Source organism: Podarcis erhardii (assembly GCF_964252035.2).
Source record: "Podarcis erhardii genome assembly, chromosome: 6".
NCBI classification, from domain to species: domain Eukaryota; kingdom Metazoa; phylum Chordata; class Lepidosauria; order Squamata; family Lacertidae; genus Podarcis; species Podarcis erhardii.
Window position 1 is genome coordinate 24,347,073 of NC_138510.1, and position 22,741 is coordinate 24,369,813.

The window sequence follows — 22,741 nt, forward strand, 5'->3', positions numbered from 1 at the left end:
ACTGTTTTTGTTCACTTTTGCCCAGTAAAGTGTTATCAGGATTTATTTTCTCTCTAGACTCCATATGTGTTATTTAGGTGACTGCTAACACAGTAGAACTGATGAGAAGCCAGGTCTCCGAGTAAGAGCACTTGTTTGGTTATTATTTAATAGTAGTTACATGGGATTTAGATATTGTTTTCTTATGTGTCAGTGCAACTGTGAAATAAGGCACTGCTGTTCCACATTTTCTAATTGTTACTGTGGCTGAAAGATCCCACTTATTTCTCAGCACCTGTGAAAGGAACCCAACTTTATTTAAAGAACTCAGAATTCTCAATTGCCTGTGAGTGGTCACACTGTGTTGAGTGGTATCCCCCAAAAAAGCCATTGATTATCACATTGTGCTGCTTTCTTTCTCCATTTCCCTTTCTATTGCGCGGACTCACCTTTTGGTATTCTAGCAAAAACATCTGGAACTCCTTCAGTGATACCCTGCAGGGCTCAGATCTCTCTGCACTGCTGGAGGAGGAAGCACAGACAAGACACATTGGTTAGAAAGCATCACCCTACAGAACAAGCAGCTGCTGCACTGAGAAATCGGCTAAACAAGGAAGACAGTGTCAGAGCTGAGATGGATTACTAAAAGCAACTAGGGGGCCTCAACCATCCTCATGCATGACAGCCTTGCTCCTTGTCTCTGTTCCTCCCTCTCCCACAGGGCAATAACAAGTCAAAGAAATCAAAGGAAGAAATAGCAGTGGTAGAGGATCTCTACCACTGAGCAGGTATAATTCCAAATAATCAAAAGATAGTAACAGATCTAAAATGAAAAGCTGACTGGGTTTTGCATCAGCTAGTTTAATCTATCTGCAAAAATCCAAGTTTTGTGGTCACAGCAATGGGCATAAAAATCTCTCCAACTTGTTTGAATTTTGCAGTTTGCTGTGAAATAGATTTATTGCCATGCCAATGGTGAACTAAGAATGGGAAGAGAGAAACCTAGCCTCAGAGTCTGTTTTGAACACCCCTGATTTAGAAATTCCACCACCAAACAGCTCAGCCCAGCATTTTTATAACAAGGCCCTTCATTGAAGACATATTGAGAATAGGGTCCTATTGAGGAAACGAGCAGTCTGCAGTCAAATGTCAACATACATTCATAAACAAGTCTAATTTCCAACCCACTCAACCCTCCCACTGTATATAGGAAAGAGAGCAGTTTACCTTTCCAAGAATGGAATAGCCATCTGCAAAAGGGGGGAAATGCATACATCAGCTGATTCTGCTTGGTATATTCAGTGTCACACTTTACACTTCAGTAAAGATATGCAATGGCTTAATCACAGCCTATTATTTTCGGCTGTGCCGGCCATCATTATTTCAGTATACTCACACATGAAATGAATGAAATAAAAGAGGTGGGCTGGGGGGACAACTCAGTGATGACACTCATTCTCATCATTGTTTTACTATTATTGTTCCGTTGTTTTATTTGCAAGCTGCTCTAAAAATATTCTTACTGAAGAGTGCCATGTAGTTCTTACATAAAATAAGTTAGAGAGATGCTTGGGGTTTGGAGATGGACAAATGGTGAAAGCTCACATAACACTTTTTTCCGTAATAACAAAGACAAAATGGCAAGTAAACTTGAGACCTCTTCCTTTTCAGAACTCTACTGTCTGCCTTTGAGTCCCTTTCTCTCACACTAGCAGGTCAGCAGCACACATAGCAACAGCAAGTCCTGGTCTGTGTAGAGAACTGATGTGAGAGAGCTGGTGATCCTCACTTTTCTGATCAGGGTTACCTGTACACGGCACTAGAAACTAAACGGCAAAAGGAGCTTCCCATTTTCCACCTTCCATTTGTAGGCACAGATTTTTTTTCTAGTTAGGGTCATAAGTGCAGGTGAGGGAAATCATTTGCTATTTGAAATGTATTCAATTCACATGCTAGATAAAACAAAAGGGAAAGTAGGAAGGGAAACAGCACCAAAACAAAAGAGGAGGCATAGATTTTACAAAGTATCAAATGTTACGATTAGAAGCATCTCACCCCTTTTTGTGCATTGAACATCAGGCTCTGGTACAACTGGGCAAACTGTCCGTATGTGATATCACCATTTCTCTGCTCCACATCCTAAAATGAGAGATTGGGGAAGAGAAAATCCTCTTAATAAATAACACTCGTCCTCATGTATGACACCTCAGTTCTCTTATTTGTGGAAAACAGAGTGCTGAGATGACTGCGGTATTTTAACGCTACAATCCGTGCGATCCACCGATGTGTTTTTAAATATACAAAGTGGGAGTGCATGCCCAGAGTCTCTTAATAGTTTGATGAACAGTAGAGTATATGCTCTAGCATACGCTCATGCAGAAGGCTCTAGGTTCAATCTCTGGCATCTCCAGTTAAAAGGATCAGGTGAACAGAAGAAACATTTCTCTCTCTGAGACCCCACAGAGCTGGTGCTAGCCGGAGTAGACAATGCTGCGCTATGGCCCTTCCCCATTTGATGCTATGGTGCAGCTGATGGCAATGACTGCGAAGAGAATGCATGTTTAAAGGGGCAAAGAATATAGAGCACTTACCGTTAGCCTCTCGCGCAGAAACTTCATGTTAGGGACACGGTAGTTCACTTGTGACAGCATGTTTTTCAAATCCTTTGCAGAAATCCTAGGTGGTAAAGAATAAAAAAATAATTTGGGGGCATGTTCATGTGGAACATTTATATCCCTCACTAACCCCTAAGTCCAAGAGACTACCTAAAATACATTTAAAAGCTAAGAGCCAATAAGGAGGGGCAAAAGTACATATAGGTCCCTCCACCGCAGTTCCTGAGATGTTCTAACTGCCACCCTGATGGGTCACAGCTGGCCTCACAGGAAATGACCCTGGCCCAGAAATGGCTGCCAAAGCAGCCAGATGTTCGTTCCTCAGAGGGCAGGGCTTCCTCACTCAAAGTGCTGCTGATGCCTCTCACAACCTTCTTCTCCGGTGGCTAGCCCCAGAGTCACTGGGGGAGCTAACCTGTTTATAACCCCAGTCCTCAGATGCTGCAACTGCCACAGACAACCTGGTTGCTGTCAGGTTCCTAAAATCTGAGCTCTCGCTTTAAATCCAGAATAAGAGGCAAATACAATAAAAGCGAAGGCAACTCAATGAAAGGAGGGTGATAGGTCAAAACCACCTACAGTCCCTGCAGAAGTGGTGGTTACCTCTAAATATCTCCAAAATTACACACCTCAGAAAGCCTATTAAAGCTGCCACTTCTGCAGGATACTACTTGGGAAGGAACAAGGCCGTAATTCCTGTGGGCCTTTCCCAAACGGCAGATTGAAATGATTTCAAAAGAGCTTTAAAAAAACAAAACACAGCTTGAGAAAAACAGGTCTGTTTGCTTTCCCAGCCATCACTTGGACAGTTTTCAGAAATTGTTTGGGAAATGGTTTCTCTTCAAGCCGCATCAGGAAGAAGAGGAGAAAATAAAGGAAAAGGAGGCAGAGCACTGAGATGTAAGACGTGAGGATTTTTTTTTTAAAAGAGGAATGGGGAAAGTCATTTTTGAAAAAATCTATTTGTTTGCTGTTGGAAAGAAGTCCTCGTGGGTCTCATGGGTCTGCTTAAGAAAATGGGTTTCCAAACTGCGTTTCAGGTTCACTGGAAGCCTAGCCAGGGTTCCCAGATGAGAAAATAAGACTGCTCTGCCACATGGGGCCACAGGGGAACACATTCTAGGTTGCGCCAACTATTCATTCAGGGCAGCAGGGAGCCCATGCCCTGCATGCACTTGTGTGCCAAAAATATGACATTGCATTGGGGTTTTGTGGCAGATGTGTAGTGGTTCTGCCACCAATAATGTTAACAGAGTTCTGAAAAAAGTCAAACGTTTGAAAAATGTTGTCTTAAGGCATTGGGTTGTATTCAAAGCAGCACAAAGCAGAAATGTTCAAGCAGTGCTTGGATTTCTCCTTGCATAACAGAACATTTCACCCACTTCCTCAGCAGCCTCCCTAAATCTTCTGTTTAAGGTTTTCCCTCTGGAGCAGATTTGGGGGTGATGGAGGGGAAATCCCCTCACACAAGCATAATTCTTGAGCAATTATTTCACTGAATGCCATCCATAATCATACTGAAGTTCACCCCTCCTAACGCTTTTCAAGCCTTATTCTAGTTTACATACATACAAGAAGAGCTTGTTGAATGAAGAGAAAAGCCCATCTAGTTCATTGAAGCAGGTGTTTAAATGAAATAAAAAAACAGCAAAGCTGCTTTTAAACTGACTGGGGGCAAGGGGGGGGGAGTGGACAGCAGCTGAGGAAGATTTGGTGTGGCATATAACTTTCCCCCACAGATGAAGATGAAAAATGTTATGATCGTTTAAATTTCAGAGGGGTAAAGCTAGATCTTTTTGTCCTAACAAGCCAGATCTTTATTTTACCCTCCTGCACATATCAATGTCAAGTGACTGACAGGTGTGGCATATACCACCGCAGCAGCATCAAATTCTCTGCACATCAGCTGATTCAAATTCTGCTTTCTGCAAGCTTTGGACATGCAAGCCAGTTCCTTACAGGAACTCAGTGGTACATGTGGACTCCTGACACACCAGCTAATATGTGGGAAATTCAATCTGCCTTCTGCACCTCTGCCTCTGCCTACCCCACACTTATCATGACACCTGACATCCAGTGCACGGGAGGTGCATGTGGGTTTGAGGGAAATGGCCTGAGGAGCCTAGTTAGGTCCACGGCCCAGAGGTTATGACTTCAGGGACTACCTTCTTCCCAGCAATCTACATTTTGCTTCCAGGAGCTCATGACTACATTTCTCCATGTCATTGGTGCCAATATGCACCATGACCACCAATTCTGCCCCAGAACTATATACTGGGCTATACATTGGGCAACATTCACAACTTTTGCCCAAAGCAAGCAATTCACCATGGTGGTCTGCACCCCCAGTTAGCTATATTCCCAATTATAGACTCACCCACTCCCATAAGCAGGCATATGATGATCATTAAAGTGAAATTAGTTGCCACAGATTCAAAATAGGTTATGATCTCTGGATGACACACCATCCTTTTACTGAAGGCCTCTCCACGTATTATGTTAAAGCTATTTAAAAGCCTCCCATTTTCGATAAACTATATTGCCCATGGGTCATTGCTTGGCACTGCCAGGATCATTTGGATGTGACTGGGTATCTAAACCTGTGCCAATGTGCTATCCACTAAGGTTTCAAAACAGGAACAGTGATTAGTCAACCATTTTTGTCTGCTAGTTACAGATCATTCAGCAACATTTCATTATAAACTGCTGATGACTCTAGTGCAAGACCCGGTAGAGTAATACTGCTATTACCTCAAGAGAGACTCTGCTCCTACCTGGCAAGAAGATTCCAAAGTGTGGTGCATTTCTTCATTGAGTGCCCTCCATGCATACTGGGCTGTTAACTTAAATGAATTTCAATAACATGGGATAACTGACTGGTCCAATTACCAAACTAGGAAAGTAGAAAGCTGCCTTATAATAAGTCCATGGGTCCATCTAGGTCAGTAATGTCTACATTGACCACCGCTAGCTCTCCAGGTTGTCAGACAAGGGTCTCTCTTAACCCTACTTGGAGATGTGCAAGATTGAAGCTGGGACCTCCTGCTATTTGAGTTACAGCTTTTTTCCAACAGAGTAAGTTATCTGTCATTAAATGAGTTTGGCCTTCTCTGATTGTACAAGTTCAGTTTAGGGGCGCTACTGCCAGCGGCTCTATGTAATCAACATATTTTACCTTTTCTGCAGTGTGTAATCAAATCAAAGGGGCCTTCTCAACATTCTGATCTTGACCATTTGCTAATTAGCTGAGGTTTACGTTTGTCCAGGGATTCTCTCTGTTCCACAGAGCAAACTGATGTTGAGAGGAGAAACCTAACGATTCAGTACAGTTTGTCAGCCAAATGATGACTGATGAAATCCAAGCAAATCAGTTTCAGATGAGGATTTGCTGGCAAAGAAATCATGTGCTCCTGGCAACCCAGACACTATGGTCCCTTCTCCCCAGGAAGAGAGACTACAGAACTCCCTTCACAGCAGCACAGGAAAGCACTGGACTTAATCCAGTTAAAAAATCCTTCCCAGCTGAACTCCTGAGAGATGCATGTTGCAGACAGACAACCTTGCAGTTTGAGGATTAGCTCCAGTCATTAGGTCAGGAAATGGAACCCAGTAACTACCCATTTATTACTTCCAGATCTCAGTGGGTGAGAAAACAGTGTCTGCATTCCAAAAGGAGGAAGGGGAACTGAGAAACTGAACAAAGGACCAATGGCCACTAATCAGTTTTCCACACTGTAATCATGAGTTCATCTCCCCAACTCACCCCTCTCTCACAAACATACACTCACACACACATCAGTATACACTGATTTCTGGAACTATAACAGCTGCAAATTCAATGACTTTGTGCAACTCTCGTATTCAGATTATAGCAAAAACACTCCATGTTGCTGTGCATGTGCAGTGGCAAAGGTTGTATGAACATTCCAGCTCAGAACCCATCCAGGCTGTTTTACTGAAGGCATATTCTCCAGAGGGAAGTGAGGGGCAGATGGGGCTTGTAAACTTTAGCTGCCTTGTGGAGTATCTACACAAATCTTGACTGGAGTCCCTAAGATGGCACCTGGCACACCTCCTTCCAGCAACTCCTGCACCCAAGCTGGTGCCAAACATATTGCTTTGCTTTTATTTGGCTCAACTGTGAGGCCGAGAGAGGAATCTTGTTATCTGGGCATCCCAGGACCTCCATACACACTGCCTAGGCTTGCGCCCTGAGAAGATCACTTCAGGGCTGCTAACATAACAGTTTGACTTCACCCCCAGAGGCACACTCCATTGTCGCTCAAGAAAGATGGACGCCGGCAATAATTCTGCAGCATATTCTTGACTCAATTATAGTGCATTAGTGGTAGATTTATTCTGCTTTAGTTTGTTCTGCAGTGCTTCCCCAATGCTACCACATTACTGCTTTGAAGAGTGGCTATGGAAGTGGGACGAAGATAAAGCAGAACATTTGTAGTATACAAAGTTATGGGATTTCAGCGAGAGATTGGACTGGAAGTGGTGTGGTGTGGCCATTCCAAAACTTCTGCAGGTGCAAATAGTATTGAAAGTGGCATCATGTGTGACTGCTCCAATAGTATCATGAGCACAAATCATAATGAATGTGCAATGAAAGGGGTATCTAGAGGGGCCCTGAGAGCTTGCCAGACAAGCAATCCCACCTACTATTTCCTCACAGAATAAAACTTAAAAACATAAACACCCCCAAACCTCACAAAACACGTTAGTTTCACTTGCCACCACTGAAATTTTCAAGGCAACTAGGGATATTTCTCTCTTACAAAACCCAAAATATCTGCTTATCAGCAGAGTGTGCACACCAAAGCAGGCGATGTGGGTATGCTTAACCCAGCTAATTCCAGGAACTGTATTACTGAATGGTTTTATTCTGAAAGGAATCAAAAACACATGGCGCAAACAAGAAAAGGTAATTTACAATCTGTCTAAGAAGCAGGCTTTCCTCTGCCCGCCCCCCACGATGGTAAAAAGGGCATGTCTCTTACTTGCATAATTGCAGGAGTCAAGAAATTAAATGTACAGATTCCAAAACCATATCAAAGCCACTGAACACCCACCACTAGTCTCCATTATACTCTATAGCACATGTTCTCTGAGAACAAAGAGCAAGCAAGAAAGAAGTTCAATCAAGGCCAGGAAGTTCAAAGCAAGATGGACCTGCGAAAACATCCTTGAATTTCCGGAGTCCCACCTTTTAATAGGGAAAGCCTTGCTATTTGGAAGGTGTTCATCCACTTTTGGAATATGAACAAATGGATAGTTTACACAGACCCACTTAAGTGCCTTAAAGAGAGGTGTATATCAGGATATAAACCAGGGAGCTTCACTAGACAGAGAGTACCAGATGATACCACCAAGGAGCATCTATGTCAGACATAGGCAAACTCCAGCCCTCCAGATGTGACTACAATTCCCATCACCCCTAGCTAACAGGACCAGTGGTCAGTGATGATGGGATTTGTAGTCCCAAACATCTGGAGGGCCAGAGTTTGCCTATGCCTGATCTCTGCCAAACCTGGCAATTTGAGCCTCTCAACAAGGCTTAGTACCTAATGCAGAGCCTTCTTTGGTGATCTTTGCTAGAAGGAAGAACTTATGTGATAAAAAGCATTTCCTGAAGTATGCGAGGTCTAATTCCAGCTGCTGGCCTGGTGTGCATGCAACCCATGCTGCTTTGGCCCCAACACATGGGTTTACTGTGTGGATCGGGTGCGTATGGGAGGAAACTATACCGACAGCTCAGTTGTCAAGGAAGACTACTACCTCGAGCACGCCAGATTTCCCCAGCTGTCCTCAGCCTAAAGAACAGCTTGCAAACTCTGATTGTTCTTTATTTATAAAAATATATTTGCAGCACACCTAACAGCAAATGTGTTGGATCCAGCGTTTACTCAAAGAATCGAAGTACACATGCAGGTTTCAAATAGCAGGCCGACAAGCAAGCAAAAACATGTGAGCAATCCACTGCCAGGTATGTGTGAGCGGTGCCTTCTATGCAACCAGCTTAGCGTCAACATAGAGGACATTTCAGCGCTTGCGAAAATCTCATTTATTTTCCCAAGCTTTTTGCTGGCTATTAGTACCTGTTGGTTGTATTTATTTATTTTATGTCTACTTTGGTCTACTGGCTGCTTTTGCATTGTAATTTTAATGTATCTTTTTTATTGGACGCTGCCAAGCAGTGGCATAGCTGGGTGCCTGGGGTAAGTGGCGCCCAGTGCACCTCACCGCCGCCCCAGTCCTCCCTAGCTGCACCTCTGCTGCCAATAACAGCAGCAGTAGCAGAATGGATTGCACTTAAGCAAAAAGCAGAGTTTCAGTTCTCTCCTGAGGGGCACCCTCAATTATTACTGCCCTGGGGGCCCCCAAACAACTTCAATCTCATATCGCTTGCCAGCATGGCAAATCTTATTTGTTGTTCAGGTTGTAAAGATTCCCTTGATGAAGAGATGGTCAAACACACACACACACACACACACACACACAGCGAGAGAGCGCCAGTCAAATACACACAAAGAAGATAACTGCCATTCAGATTTCGAGAGACCTTGCTTTGACCATCTAGGTCTCTTGTACAAAAGAGCAGCTTATTTATTCCTCTGGCAACAATGGCTCTTGCTCAAAACACACCAGCCAGTTGCGTCTTTGTTTCTTCGCCCTCTCAGACAAGGGACTGTGGAAACAGGGAAACTCAGAAGACACATACAAACAAGAAGGCATGACAAAGGTTCATTTAGAACACCAGGCTGGCTTATTATATCCACTGAGAGCACTTAGCATTTTTCTGCTTTGCAGGCTGAACCATCCCCTCAAGTCCGCGGAGCAGAGTATTCAGAAAGCAGGTGGCAATAATCTCCTGAAGACACGACACAAACTCATCAATATGCAAATCATGCAAAAATGTACCCCGCCCTCCCTGACAGATGTTGCTCATTATTGGCCTCCACGCTGCGTTGGTGCTGTGGGCTGCCTCTGTCCCAGCTCCTGGTTAAATAACGATCAAGCCAAGGCCTTCTGCCAGAACAGGAAATAGGAAGACCGGCTGCACAAGGGAGAAAGGACACAAGCAAGCAGCAGAGGCGCCAGGCAGCCTTTGGCACTGGAGACACAAGGGAAATGCAACTTGTATTTATTTGCTAGGGAAAGAGATGCAAAGGGTTTCAAGTTGTGGTATCAAGCAAGTACAGTGGTACCTCTGGTTGCGAACGGAATTCGTTCTGGAGGTCCGGCCGCATGCTGCGGAATTCACAGCTGGAGGACTGCTTCTGTGCATGCGTGCGGCACGGTTTAGTGCTTCTGCGCATGGGGCAAAACCTGGAAAAATACTTCCAGGTTTGCCGCATTAGCATCCCAAAGTTTACATATCCAAAGGGATACATAAGCAGAGGTGCAACTGTACTACATTTGGCAGGTTTAATATACAAATGGGCTCTTGTGCTTTTAGTGGTTGGGCAGAGTAACTTTTGTGAGGTGTCTCCCAGCACATCAGTGCAGTAGTGGGAGAGGATGAACTCTCTAGCATTCCTCCTTCATGGCAGTGGCTTCCAAACCTATCTCAGAGAAGACTCTCCACATTGATTTACTTGCCATCTGTACTGCAAAGGATTCTGGAGGGCAATCTAGGGTGTAGACAGTGCTGGACTTAACTGTTCCCCTGTGCAGTCTAAGAGTGCACCTTAGAATACATCCAACTGTCCCCATTGTGGCTGCAGAACAAGATCAATACTAATGGGAAATGGTTACATTTCAGGAATGGAAGGTCTGAAAGCTGTAATGTAAGTGTGAGCAGAGATATTACCAGCAACATGTAACCCTTTTCCTGTTTGCAAAGGAGAAACGTCATGTCCTAACACAGTGAATTAATTGTGCATTATTCCCTTGGCCGAAAGAAACCCGACTCCCTTAAGAGATCTTTAAATATTAAACCATTCAGAAATGCTTTTAAATAAACAAACATAGGTGCTCAATCTCTGTCTCGCAGGAATACTTTTTTAAAAAATGAAACGGGCAAAACAGATGATCCTGCAGACTACCCAATCCATCAGATGCTCAGTCATCATGGCAACAATGGCATTATTCCTGGTTGCACATGCCCTTGTAAGGTGGAACCTTCGGAAAGTTTTCTTGCAGCATTTATTTTGCAGGCAGGTGGTTTTTGCTGCCGACACCATGTCTAGTTCAAAAGATCAGGTATCAAGGTGATGGGAAAGACCTTCACCTGAGACAATGGAGAGCCAGCGCCAGTCCAAAGAGACAATAATGGGTTAGATGAACTAACCGTCTGACCTAGTGCAAAGTAGCTTCCCGTGTTCCTATTGGCAGGGCCTGGGCTCCAACTCCCATTTTTGCACTCAGTGGTAATGGTTAAAACATTTCATTTCTCTAGGGGAAAAGTTCTTTTTAAAAAATCAATACTGAAAGGTTAATGTACTACTCTCTTAACATCATTAAAGGAAATCTGTGTTGAGTGGCGGAGTGGGGGGACCTAGAGGCAATAGAAGAGGACATTTAAGATGGAAGGGCAGATGGCAAGGCACACTGGCACTGACACCAAGAGCAGGCTTTTTAAAAAAGGGAGCATTTCGCTCTCTTCTAAACATGACAGCAAATGCACAGCACATTTTTTCTTCTCCATGGACTCAATATAAGCCAACATGCCAAAGGTATCCTATGTATTCACAGATCCTAAAATAAGTGGTTAATAGGGAGCAGCTTGCAAAGTAGAATCATTCTATGGGCTTTTAAATGTGTTTGTGAGAGGGGGAGTTACTGGTTGTTTTTGAATATTTACATTGTGAACCGCCCTATGATCTTTGGATTTAAGGCAGTATACAAATTTAAACAACAACAACAACAACAGCAACAGCAACAGCAACAGCAACAGCAACAACAGAAGAAGAAGAAGAAGAAGAAGAAGAAGAAGAAGAAGAAGTAGTTGTGAAGTTGTCTTGGGAATGTAAACTTATCATGCTGGCCCTACCGCGACCAGTTTTCAGATCCATCAAACCGACTGTTCTTCTCACTCAATGACCTCAGGCTGCTTGGAAAGTGGTAGAAAACCCCCAGCTTTTAAGTTACTTCAAGGATTTCTCATTTTGTGGCTGACACTCAGGATGGCCTTTGGTTGGCAAGGAAATCTCCATCAACATCCCATCTCCAGGCACAGACCTGCACATTCATTTTCTCACTTCCTGGCTTCAACTCTTTTTCTCCCACCTCCCTAGACCTATACGATCCTGCTTCACTTATCTTCAGCTTCCCAGCTCTCTTTTGTTTCCTTTCTCTGTGCCAGCCTTCCCCAACCAGGTGTTGTTGGACTACAACTCCAACATCCCCGACCATCATCAATACTGGCTGGGACAGATGAGAGTTGTAGACCAAAACATCTGGAGGGCACCAGGTTGAAGAAGGGTGCTCTCTGCTACTTCTGCCGATAGTACCTCCCCTTTACAGCTCTACACAGACTTCTTGATCACAACCATGGATTCAGATGGTTTACATATCCAAGAAAAGGTTGCACAATTAATCGATATATCTTTTTAATTAATTAAAGGTTGTCATTGTTTGATCTGATTAATTTATTAAATGCTGCAACCCTAGTTGGTCTAAAATATAATTCCCAATACAGTCAAACCTCAGTTGTCAAGCGTAATCTGTTCCGAAAGCACGTTTGGCTTCCAAAATGTTCAACAACCAAGGCGCGGCTTCTGATTGAGTGAATGAACTCAAGCAGAAGCCGCATCGGATGATCAGCTTCTGAAAAACATTAGAAAACCAGAGCATTTACTTCCGGGTTTTCGACATTCAGAAGCTGAAATGTTCCAAAACGGAGGAGTTCAGGATCCAAGGTTTGACTGTATTTGTTTAAAATTCAAATGTGTGTCTAGTCTTCTTAGTCTTCGGACTGAAGAATGTGCAAAAAGACTTCCCCACTTCCAATGCAATGGAACAGCCATAAAACAGAATTGCTGTTTACATAGTTTTCTGGATGCCCCCAATAAATGAGACCACACTGCAAACAAGAGAAATGTTTGCTCTATTTACCTGTCTTCTCTGTTGCGATCAACTGAGTAGAACTGCTTTCGGAGCCACCTGAAACAAGATAGGTTTTGAAATCTTAGTCATTCCAGTGCTGTGCTGACCTTTCGAAGCTCAGGTTATCCACAGGTTACCCACAGTTCACCAAAGAATAAATAGGTACAGTGGAAGTATACTCACTAAGCATGCTTGGATAAAGGGGGAAAAAAAGAGCTATACATGATTGGTTTCTACAGTATTGTACAAGGGTTGAATTACAAATAACCTACGTTGACCTCCAATGCTTCCCTACCCCATGTCTCTGAAAAGCAAAGTTAGAAAGGTTGTGCAACAAAATGGTCTGATAAATCCCTGCCACTTCTGACTAGACATGCATAGGATTGCATTGAATCCTGTAAAACTGGGATGGAGAACCTACATCTGACCTTGTGCTGACTTTTAAACCCCTAAACGGCCTCGGTCCTGTATACCCGAAGGAGTGTCTCCACCCCCATCGTTCAGCCCGGACACTGAGGTCCAGCTCCGAGGGCCTTCTGACAATTCCCTCACTGCGAGAAGTGAAATTACAGGGAACCAGACAGAGGGCCTTCTCAGTAGTGGCACCCGCCCTGGGGAACGCCCTCCCACCAGATGTCAACAACTATCTGACTTTTAGAAGACATCTGAAGGCAGCACTGATTAGGGAAGCTTTTAATATTTGATGAATTACTGTTTTGCATTTTAATATTGTGCTGGAAGCCACCTAGAGAGGCTGGGGAAACCCAGCCAGATGAGTGGGGTATAAATAATAAATTATTATTATTATTATTACTAATACTAATACTACTACAAAGTAGCTCTGATGGCTCAGCCCTTTGCTATGTGGATGTGCGACAGAACTGGCAATTATTCTATGCTCTGCTGGCCCTGCCCAGCTGTTGTGCCAAAGCCTTTGTGCTATTTTCCGCCATCCTATTACCCAGAAGAGGCTGGCTGGCTGTTTCCTGGTAGCTGCTAAGAAAGACTCTGCGGAAGAGGCAGGACTGATCTCCCCTCCCAAGTCCTGTCCCCATTGGAATGGATGCTTCCACAGACATAAAGAGACACCAGGTGTGGGTGGCAGGGAGAGGGGAAGAAAGAAGAGTGAAGGAACCCAGGCATCCTGCTGATGGGGGTGTCCAGCTTAGCTAAGTGCAACGACAGAGAGGTGGCTGAGCATCTGAGCTACATTACTGAGCAGCATTATTGTGCTTCCGGGAGTGAAAGATTTGGGAGTGCATTTGTTGATTGCCTGGTTGATTGAGAAGCTGTCATGGGGCACAGATCAAGGAAGACATGAAGACACATTTGTAATTCTCTCAGCTGTATGGTGGCTTCAGAATCAATCAATCAAGACAATTTCAGGATCTTTCACTCCCGGAAGCTGTAAATTATGGAACTGTACATAAATTTATTATGAAAAGGCAGTGCAGATTTTCTTTTTGGCATGCATAGTCTCAAATATGTTGGCGACGAGAGAGATTAAGTGAGAGCCACCTGCCTGTGTCTTCCTGCTCCCAATTTTTTGATTTACCTTTCAATCTGCAGCGGGGTAGCAGCCTTTAGGGTATCCGCCACGAGCCAGTTCAACCCTTTGATCCACATGCTGACTTCTTCTTCGGATGTGGCTGTGAAAATAAAGAACATGCCGGTCTTGTAAAGAAATGAGATACAGGCACTGACCCCTGTTTCCAAGAAGGAAGTCCCCGAGCAGCTGGCCTCCAGCAGGAGGAAGCTAATCCCACCGAGCTCGAGGTTTAATGGCTCTCTGCTTTCATTCATAAACCTCAAAAATATTCCCTGTGTTTCAAATGTTTGTGACTGAAAGCAGCTACCCTTTCTAAACAAACCAAGAATTTATTTTTAATACTCAATGGCAGACCTATAAATAGCTACTTCTCTGGTCGCCAGTGCCCTGGAAGAAGAAGAAGAAGAAGAAGAAGAAGAAGAAGAAGAAGAAGAAGAAGAAGAGTAGTAGTAGTAGTTTGGATTTGATATCCCGCTTTATCACTACCCGAAGGAGTCTCAAAGCGGCTAACATTCTCCTTTCCCTTCCTCCTCCACAACAAACACTCTGTGAGGTGAGTGAGGCTGAGAGACTTCAAAGAAGTGTGACTGGCCCAAGGTCACCCAGCAGCTGCATGTGGAGGAGCGGAGACACGAACTCAGTTCCCCAGATTACGAGTCTATCACTCCTAACCACTACACCACAAGGTCTGGGCAGTGAGGTGAAGGGGTTTTTCTAAATTGGGAGAAAGTTTGTCGTGGAGACATCCTTCATATCATACACTCTTAAATTATATCCCCATAGTACAGAGGGGACATACTGGCTGCAGCTGATGGGATAACATGAGAAAGGCTGGAGATTCCCTATCCCCAATTTAAATATATTAAAAACCAGATGATTAAGACATTTGAATTTTCTCAAAGCCCCAGTACATCTTTTAAACATTTTAGAAGTAGCAGATAATGATGATGATGATGATGATGAAATAACATTAAACAAAAACAAAACATCTCACAAATCAATGGTCGATCTTGCAAGCTCACATAGGCTCCCCAAAATGAGTATTGTAACTTAAGTAAACCAAACGTTATCCATTTTGATACTTGCTATGCATTAAACAGCATGAGCCTCACTCTCCAATAAGTATGACAGTTAATGGACACAAAGCAACAACAGGGCTGGCCACAGAGAAGATTCACAAGATAAGATTTGAACAAGCATCCATTTGCTCAGAAGCCTCGTGCTCCCTATAATAGCTATCTATTATGGCAGCTGCTACCAGCACCCGAGAACCTTCTTCCATCCTCTCGGTATCAGCGCCACCCCTTGCTCCCTTCTCTTCTGCTAGAAGCCAGGCTCTCCTGAAGGAAAAGTGGGTTGTGGGAGTGGTGCTGTGGGAGGAACAGGACAATCGTCGTGTATCATCTGAAGCTATATTTACCCAATAAAAATAGGAAAGTGGAAAAGAGATCCCACCTTGCAGGCTGAGTGTTTTCAGTCTGAATTCCATGCCATAAAGGATGACAAAACAGTGAGACGGATCTGGCCGGAAAGAGGGATCCTCCTGATACCGGTCAAAGTCTCGAGAGTTTCTTCCCAGACGAATCTCTTGGATTTCACGAATATCAACTGTAAGAGAAGAAAAGAAGGGATAAATTATAATGAAGCAAGATTAGGGTGCTTTAAGAAGGCGCCTGTGATGCAGGTTCCAGTATCATGTACTGTGTTAGCTAACAATATGCAATCTCTCAATATGGCTTGATCCTGGATTGCAATGCTAGTCTAGACCTCTGTCATTAAGAACATAAGAACAGCCCAGTTGTATCACGCCAACAGTCTATCTCAGTGGTTGTCAACCAGTGTGCCGTGGCACCCTGGGGTGCCTTGAATGGTCAGGGGTGCCCCAGGATACACTGACCTCTGTCCCTCCTTCCTTCCTTCCTTCCTTCCTTCCTTCCTTCCTTCCTTCCTTCCTTCCTTCCTTCCTCTGATGCCCTCTCACGTCTCTGCCTCCCAAAGACTTGCACAGCTGTTTATTGCAGCAACCCTGGCTATAAGCTCCACAGGCAAACAGTGCCTCTGGGAGGCACCTCTCTTTGGGGTACGGAGGGACCAGGGATGGCAACCAGGGATGTCTTAAGCATATGCGGCACCAGGGTACACAGATCTGCCCGGCGCCCCCCCCCCCGGTTGCCCAGAATTGTCAACCTTTTTTCAGCGCAACAAACAGCCCGAGGTGCACCGTCAAAGCGCACACGGCAGAGCTGGCTGGCCACCTCAGTGGCAACAGAGGCGCCCAAGGCGGCAGTGGCAGCAGAGCAAGGCCGGGACTGGGAGCCCTGGGGGGGGGGGCAGCCAGTGAGCAAGCAGAGCCCACAACAGTCAAGCCCGAGGTGGCGGTGGCAACTGAGCAAAGCCAGGTGCCTCATGTAAGCAGCGTACGTGCACTGGGTGGGTCTCTTGACGGCCCGCCAATCCCAGGCATACAGAAGGCCGGAGCTGGCTGGCTGCCTCAGCACCCGCAGCAGAAAAGCCTTCGGCGCTCCGATGGGCTCTGCTCCACTCGGCAGTGGCTGTCAGCTGGCCTGGCTCTCTTCAATCCCCGGACTCCAAATCTCTGCCCTGGACTCTCGGCCTGGTGCCCCTGAGAGCCCGGTGCCTGGGTGCCCCACACCCCTAGAGCCTATGGGTAAGACAGCCCTGGTGGCAACAACTGCTGTCCAGAGGACTCCCAGGGGACTCTAAAAGGTTGAAAACCTTTGGTCTACCTAGTCCAGCATCTTGTTCTCATAGTGCCTACAGGAAGCCCACAAGCAGCACTCTCCCCAGTTTTGATTCTCAGCAACTGGTACTCAGAGGCATACTGCCTCTAACAGTAGAAGAAAAACAAAGCCACTATGGCTAATAGCCATTGATATCCTCCCTGAATTTGTCTAATCCCTTTTTTAAACTATCCAGGTTTTTGGCCATCACTACATTATGTGTGGCAGTGGTTGGTGGGGCAAGTGATGGCAGGGTGGCACACCCAGCTTCTCAACAATGAGTGCCACCACTGCCACTTACTGATGGGGCGAGGCACTTAGCATGATGAGGCACAATGGCAGAGTCCATCTGATGATGATCCAACCACTATGCCTACACCACAGTGAGTTCCTGGCATCACCTGTTTCTCCATCTGCAATAATAAAGTCACAGTCACGTAAGAGATAGAGAAAGGAGGCACCGTAGCCAAAACAGTAGCAAACCAAGACAACCTGTGGTATGGATAGGGTGGCTAGTTGCAAAGGAGAACGGGGTGTAAAAGAGAGAATTTCAGCAGGTGTAGCTTGCATGACAAAAGCATGCCTGCCAAAATCCACTTATTAAAGCAACAATCATCCTGCCCCTTTTGCACCTGGTTACTCAAGGTGCAGGCACAGACTAACATCTGCTTGTATATCTTCAAAAGCCTTCTCCGGCTTAAAGGTGTAGCTTTTATTATTATTTCATGGAATAAATTCACGGAATTTATTAAAGCAAAACATCTTGCCAGTTTCACACTGGTCACTTCAAGCCCTGCCTGCATTCTAAGCAATTCTAGATTGCTCTGTGGGTCCACCTGGGACCACTAGAGGCCACTGTGACGCATCACAACCTGGTAGCAAATACAGTGGTACCTCAGGTTAAGTACTTACCGTATTTTTCGCCCTATAGGACGCACTTTCTCCCCTCCAAAAATGAAGGGGAAATGTGTGTGCGTCCTATGGGGCGAATGCAGGCTTTCGCTGAAGCCTGGAGAGTGAGAGGCGTCGGTGCTCCAGGTGCTCTCGCGCTCCAGGCTCCAGGAGGCTATCCACAAGCCTTGCGCGCCCGGGGGGAGTTCCCCCAGGCGCGGAAGGCTTGCAGGCGGCAGCCTGCAGCGCGGAGCATGGGGCGCCCTCTGGAGGATGCCCCGTGCTTCGCGCAGGTGTCCGCAGTCTGCCGCCCGGCGCATGGGGCGTCCTGAAGCAGAGCGCCCCCCCGCGCCGGGCAGACATCTGCAGCGTGGGGAGCCCTGCGGGAGTTCCCACAGGGCTCCCCACGCTGCGGATAGCAGCCTGCCGCCCAGCGCGCAGGGCGCCCTGAAGCATAGCGCCCCGCGCTTCGGGCAGACATCGGCCAGCCCCACAAGCTCAGGGGACAGCGCCGCCATCCCGCTGTTCCCCGACCTGGTTTGGGGGGGGGAATAAAGAATTTTTTTTTTTCTTTATTTCCCCCCCCCCCAAAAAAAATAAATTAGGTGCGTCCTATGGGACGGAGCGTCCAATGGGACGGAGCATCCAATGGGACAAAAAATACGGTAATTTGTTCCGGAGGTCCGTTCTTAACCTGAAGAACCACTTTAGCTAATAGGGCCTCCTGCTGCTGCCGCGCTACTGGAGCCTGATTTCTGTTCTAATCCTGAAGCAAAGTTTTTAACCTGAAGCACTATTTCTGCGTTAGCAGAGTGTGTAACCTGAAGCGCATGTAACCTGAAGCATATGTAACCCGAGGTACCACTGTAATGTCTTTGCACAAAGGGAAAATGCAGTCAACCAGACACTTCATAGAGCAGGGGTTGGCAAGGTTTAACCTCGCCTGGGCCGGTTCACTCCAGCGGAGATCCTTCTATGGGCTGGATTGCGCGTGCGCACCCACGATTTCCAACGTCTGTGTTGACGCAATTTTTGGCGCCTGTGCAGACGCAGCGAGTCCCCATGCTGTGCTGCGCCAGTTTAGCGCAGCACACAAGGACTCGCCAAGCAAGCAGCTCGGTTCAGGGGTGGCTCGTGGGCCGGTTAAATGACCCCCGTGGGCTTCTTGTGGTTGCTGATCCCCTTCTTAGAGGTTCCATAGGAGCAAATGTGAATGGATGTTTTTCTTTGGACAGCAAAAGTGAGCTGCTTGCCAGTGGCAGGTGAAGCCATATGCAAAAGTGGCTGGGGCGATGGATGTGGCTCTTACCTTTGTACAGTAGACTACAGAAGCCACCCAGAAGTCAGATGTTTCTACATTCCCTCCCGCCATGCACACCTCTCCATTCTCCACAAAGGTAAGCAAGAGGCATGATCACTGTTCAAGGCGCATTCTAGACAGGCAAATAGAATTGAGCAGTAAAGGGTGTGGCCGGGAGCAGTGGTGGCCGGGAGGGTGGGGCTGATAGGGAGGGAGACAGGGAGATGGGCACTAGGTGGAGCCAGAGCCAAGTTATAGGCAGTGCCACCTAGAATCATAGAATCATAGAGTTGGAAGAGACCACAAGGGCCATCGAGTCCAACCCCCTGCCAAGCAGGAAACACCATCAGAGCACTAATTTTGTCCCCATTAGAGATGACAGAAGAAGAAGCTGGCAAATACTACCCCCACACACACACTGGTTGTAGGTAAAACCCCAAAGGCACACTCCTCTACTGTCTCCCGAGACAGACAGATGCCAACATGTAAGGCAAGTAACTGAAGTTAATGCACCGCTCTCCATGTTTTGTTCCAGCCCTTGCTAAAGGGTTCCATTTGCTGCTGTTGAAACGTATACATTTATACCCGATGAGACCACAGGCTTGCCTAAATGCGGATCTAAGGTAGGGATCTTGTACAAACTGGGCAAAACAGTTGCACTCACCCACACATTTCTTTCTAATATTTTATTTCACTTTGCTTTGTTATATGCTTTATGCAAATACACACACGATCCAGTCAAACACCAGGATAAACTAAGCAGCTTTTATCGGTTGTTAAAACTCCAACAACTGTAAATTCCCTTCCCTCCTTCCTTCTTTCTCATAGGAACATTTTATCTGCCATCTTTTGGATCCTTGCTTCCAGGGATTTTCGCACACAGAGTGTCTCAGATAGAGCTGGATGACAGAAAACTGAAACCACAAACTGCCCTGGAGACTTCCATACAACAGGCCTCCCACTCTCTCCTGTCCCTCGCAGCTGCTCTGTCCCATGGTGATCATCAGGCAGGTTTCAAAACCCATCTACTGGCCATAGAGCTGGTTGGATGCCCACTTCAGAGAGAGAAAAACCTTCCTTATTCAAGCAGCTTTTCCCACACCCCTTTCTCCTTTTCCAACCATCCTTTTCCTTAGTGCCTTCTCCTACCTAGCAACTGTCTCCTAGCATCTGTTGCTGTGACTCTCCACACACCCATTTAGTCATCCCTAGCCCTGAATCCCCAAACTCGAGGACCTTGAGGAGCAGGCAGGGCCCCCTGAGCCCAAGGATTGCCTTGAGGGGCTTTGCAGATTGGTGCCTGATGAGAAAGTCCTGGAATTCTTGGAGGAACAGCTGGAGTGGTCCTTGAGAGCTTTGGTCCAGGCCAAAAAGCAACAGCAAGGTATGCGTTTAAAGGACCCGGGTCATCAGTCTTCTCATGAGTAGGGCTGGGCAATATCTGGTTTTCAATATCACAATATATCGCCAACTAAACATTGCGATATCTCACTATATCATGATGTCTGAAATAAGGCTGGAGCTTATAATAATCTGGGGAAAATATTGGAAAAAAATAAAAAAATCTAAATTTAATGTGCATAATTAAATGAAAATTTACTCAGTGATAGCATGCTTAACTATACCATTAAATATTTCTGGAGAATATATTACTGTTCTGTTAAGGGTGTTATATACCCATAGCAACACCTTGAACTTGGCCCTGTAACAAATTGGGAACTAGTGTAGATCAGTGTTAAAAAGTCTACCATCTAGGTGCCACTTGCCAACTGAAAACTAATTTACAGATGACAATTCAACCTCTGCTTAAAAACCTCCATGGAATGAGAGTACCACCTACCAAGGGAGTCTTTTCCACTGCTGAACAGCTCTTACTGTCAAACAGTTCTTCCTGTTGTTTACTCAGAATCTCCTTTTCTCATCACTTGAAGCCATTCATTTAGGTCCTTCCCCCTCCAGAGCAGGAGAAAACATGCTACCTCGATCTTCCATGTGACACCCCATCAGATATTTGAAGGTGGCTACCCTATCTCCTCTCAATCTCCTCTCTTCCAGGCTAAACACACCCAGCTCCTTCAACCATTCCTCATAAGGCTGGGTTTCCAGACCCTTGATTATCTTGGTTGCCCTCCAGCTTGTTAATATCCTTCTTAAATTGTAGACATATCATGCTTAGCCTGATATCAACCTGATATTGTGCTGGGTCTCCACTCTGCCTAGCAAGAGGCAAGGTGTGTGCCTTAAACCTGCATAACAGAAGCAAGAGAAAAGCCATGTGGATCTTATCTTTTGCTGATCTGAATCTCCCTGCTTTGGCAGGGAAGCTTATTTTTATGCAGACTCTGTCTCTAGCAAGAGGCACGGGGCTTGCACCTTGGGATTGTGCAGGCAGAAAGCAGCTTTTACTGCAAAGTAAAGCCCTTTACTCTGCAACCTACCGGGCAGGCAGGGGCTTATGCCTTGCAGATGGGCAGGCAGAAAATGGCTACTTACTCTGAAGTAAAGGCTTTACTTTGTAGTAAAGTGCTGCTTCCTGCCTGCCGGGTTTGCAAGGCTGAAAAAATATGAAACCTTTATCGTGGTTCATACCAACAAGAGACAAAGTATTGATATATCGCCCACCCCTACTCATGAGTAAGGAGACTATTCATGAGTCAGCCCTGATGCTTCTTCACTGCCAGCAGCTGTGGTTAGGCTACAGTTTAGCAGGCCAGAGTATTTAAGACCTTCTCCTTGAGCTTCTCAGCTGTTGTGATAGGCCATTAAACACCTTTGTGTTGCGGGCATCAACACAGGTCTCTGACTCCTCCTTCTTTGGCACTTAGTTCCTGATTCTAGTCTCCCTGCCTCGCTGCGTTGTCTGGCCTTGCCTGGCTTCCCTTCTTCTGTATCATGTTTGGGACCTAGGCTGATTCTCTGTGCTAGACCTCATTTTGTTTGAACTATACTGCATATGCAACCCTGCCTTCATTGGCGAATACTTTGGTGGAGGCTTATATATTCTATAACTCGAGCTTGATATCTTCCCAACAATTACCGTATTTTTCGCTCTATAACACGCACCCGACCATAACACGCACATAGTTTTTAGAGGAGGAAAATCCGTAGGCATGCCACCTGTAGTCATTCCCTCCTTAACACGCACAGACATTTCCCCTTACTTTCTAGGAGGAAAAAAGTGAGTGTTATGGTGCAAAAAATACGTTAATTTTCCTAGTCACTGTGATCTAGTACCAATGATCCTATTTACTCTATGGTTGGACACACAGATCCAATTTTTCCATGTGTGCTTTTGGAAATGTTTGTCCCTACATACGCACTTTCAATTAGTTCCCCATCCTCACCCATGGGCAGTATCCACATTGTGTGTTCTTGTTCATCCCCCATAATTTGCATTCCTCATCCTCCCCGATTTCCAGAAATCTGAGGTCCATCATGGGCCTGCATGCAGGTATTTCTTTACCTGTGTGTGTGTGGCTATCTTATATACATCTGCACAAAACAGTGGGTTTTAAAATGTGTGTGTCATGCCTAGGACCACGGGTAGACCACCCATCTTGAGTTTCAGAAACTTGAGGTTTCAAGTTTTGGACATGTGTGCAGATTTTTG

General features: G+C 45.6%; 1 protein-coding gene and 1 long non-coding RNA gene across 3 annotated transcripts in view; one reads left to right on the forward strand and one right to left on the reverse strand.

Annotated features, from left to right (window-relative positions):
- LOC309345233 overlaps window positions 1–22,741 on the forward strand; it is a 350,883-nt gene that overhangs the window by 74,546 nt on the left and 253,596 nt on the right. The window lies entirely within an intron of this gene.
- Window positions 1–22,741, reverse strand: part of PLCG1 (phospholipase C gamma 1) — a 91,661-nt gene that overhangs the window by 34,706 nt on the left and 34,214 nt on the right. Inside the window, exons 2-8 of one of the 2 annotated variants that reach the window (XM_081867515.1) lie at window positions 15,655–15,807; window positions 14,206–14,299; window positions 12,660–12,707; window positions 2,571–2,655; window positions 2,035–2,118; window positions 1,207–1,229; window positions 429–498 (exon numbers count right to left, since the gene is read on the reverse strand). In XM_081867515.1, coding sequence (XP_081723641.1) covers window positions 429–498; window positions 1,207–1,229; window positions 2,035–2,118; window positions 2,571–2,655; window positions 12,660–12,707; window positions 14,206–14,299; window positions 15,655–15,807 — 557 coding nt within the window. Of the gene's footprint in view, window positions 1–428; window positions 502–1,206; window positions 1,230–2,034; window positions 2,119–2,570; window positions 2,656–12,659; window positions 12,708–14,205; window positions 14,300–15,654; window positions 15,808–22,741 lie in introns of both variants that reach the window. The other variant, XM_081867514.1, reaches the window with a different exon arrangement.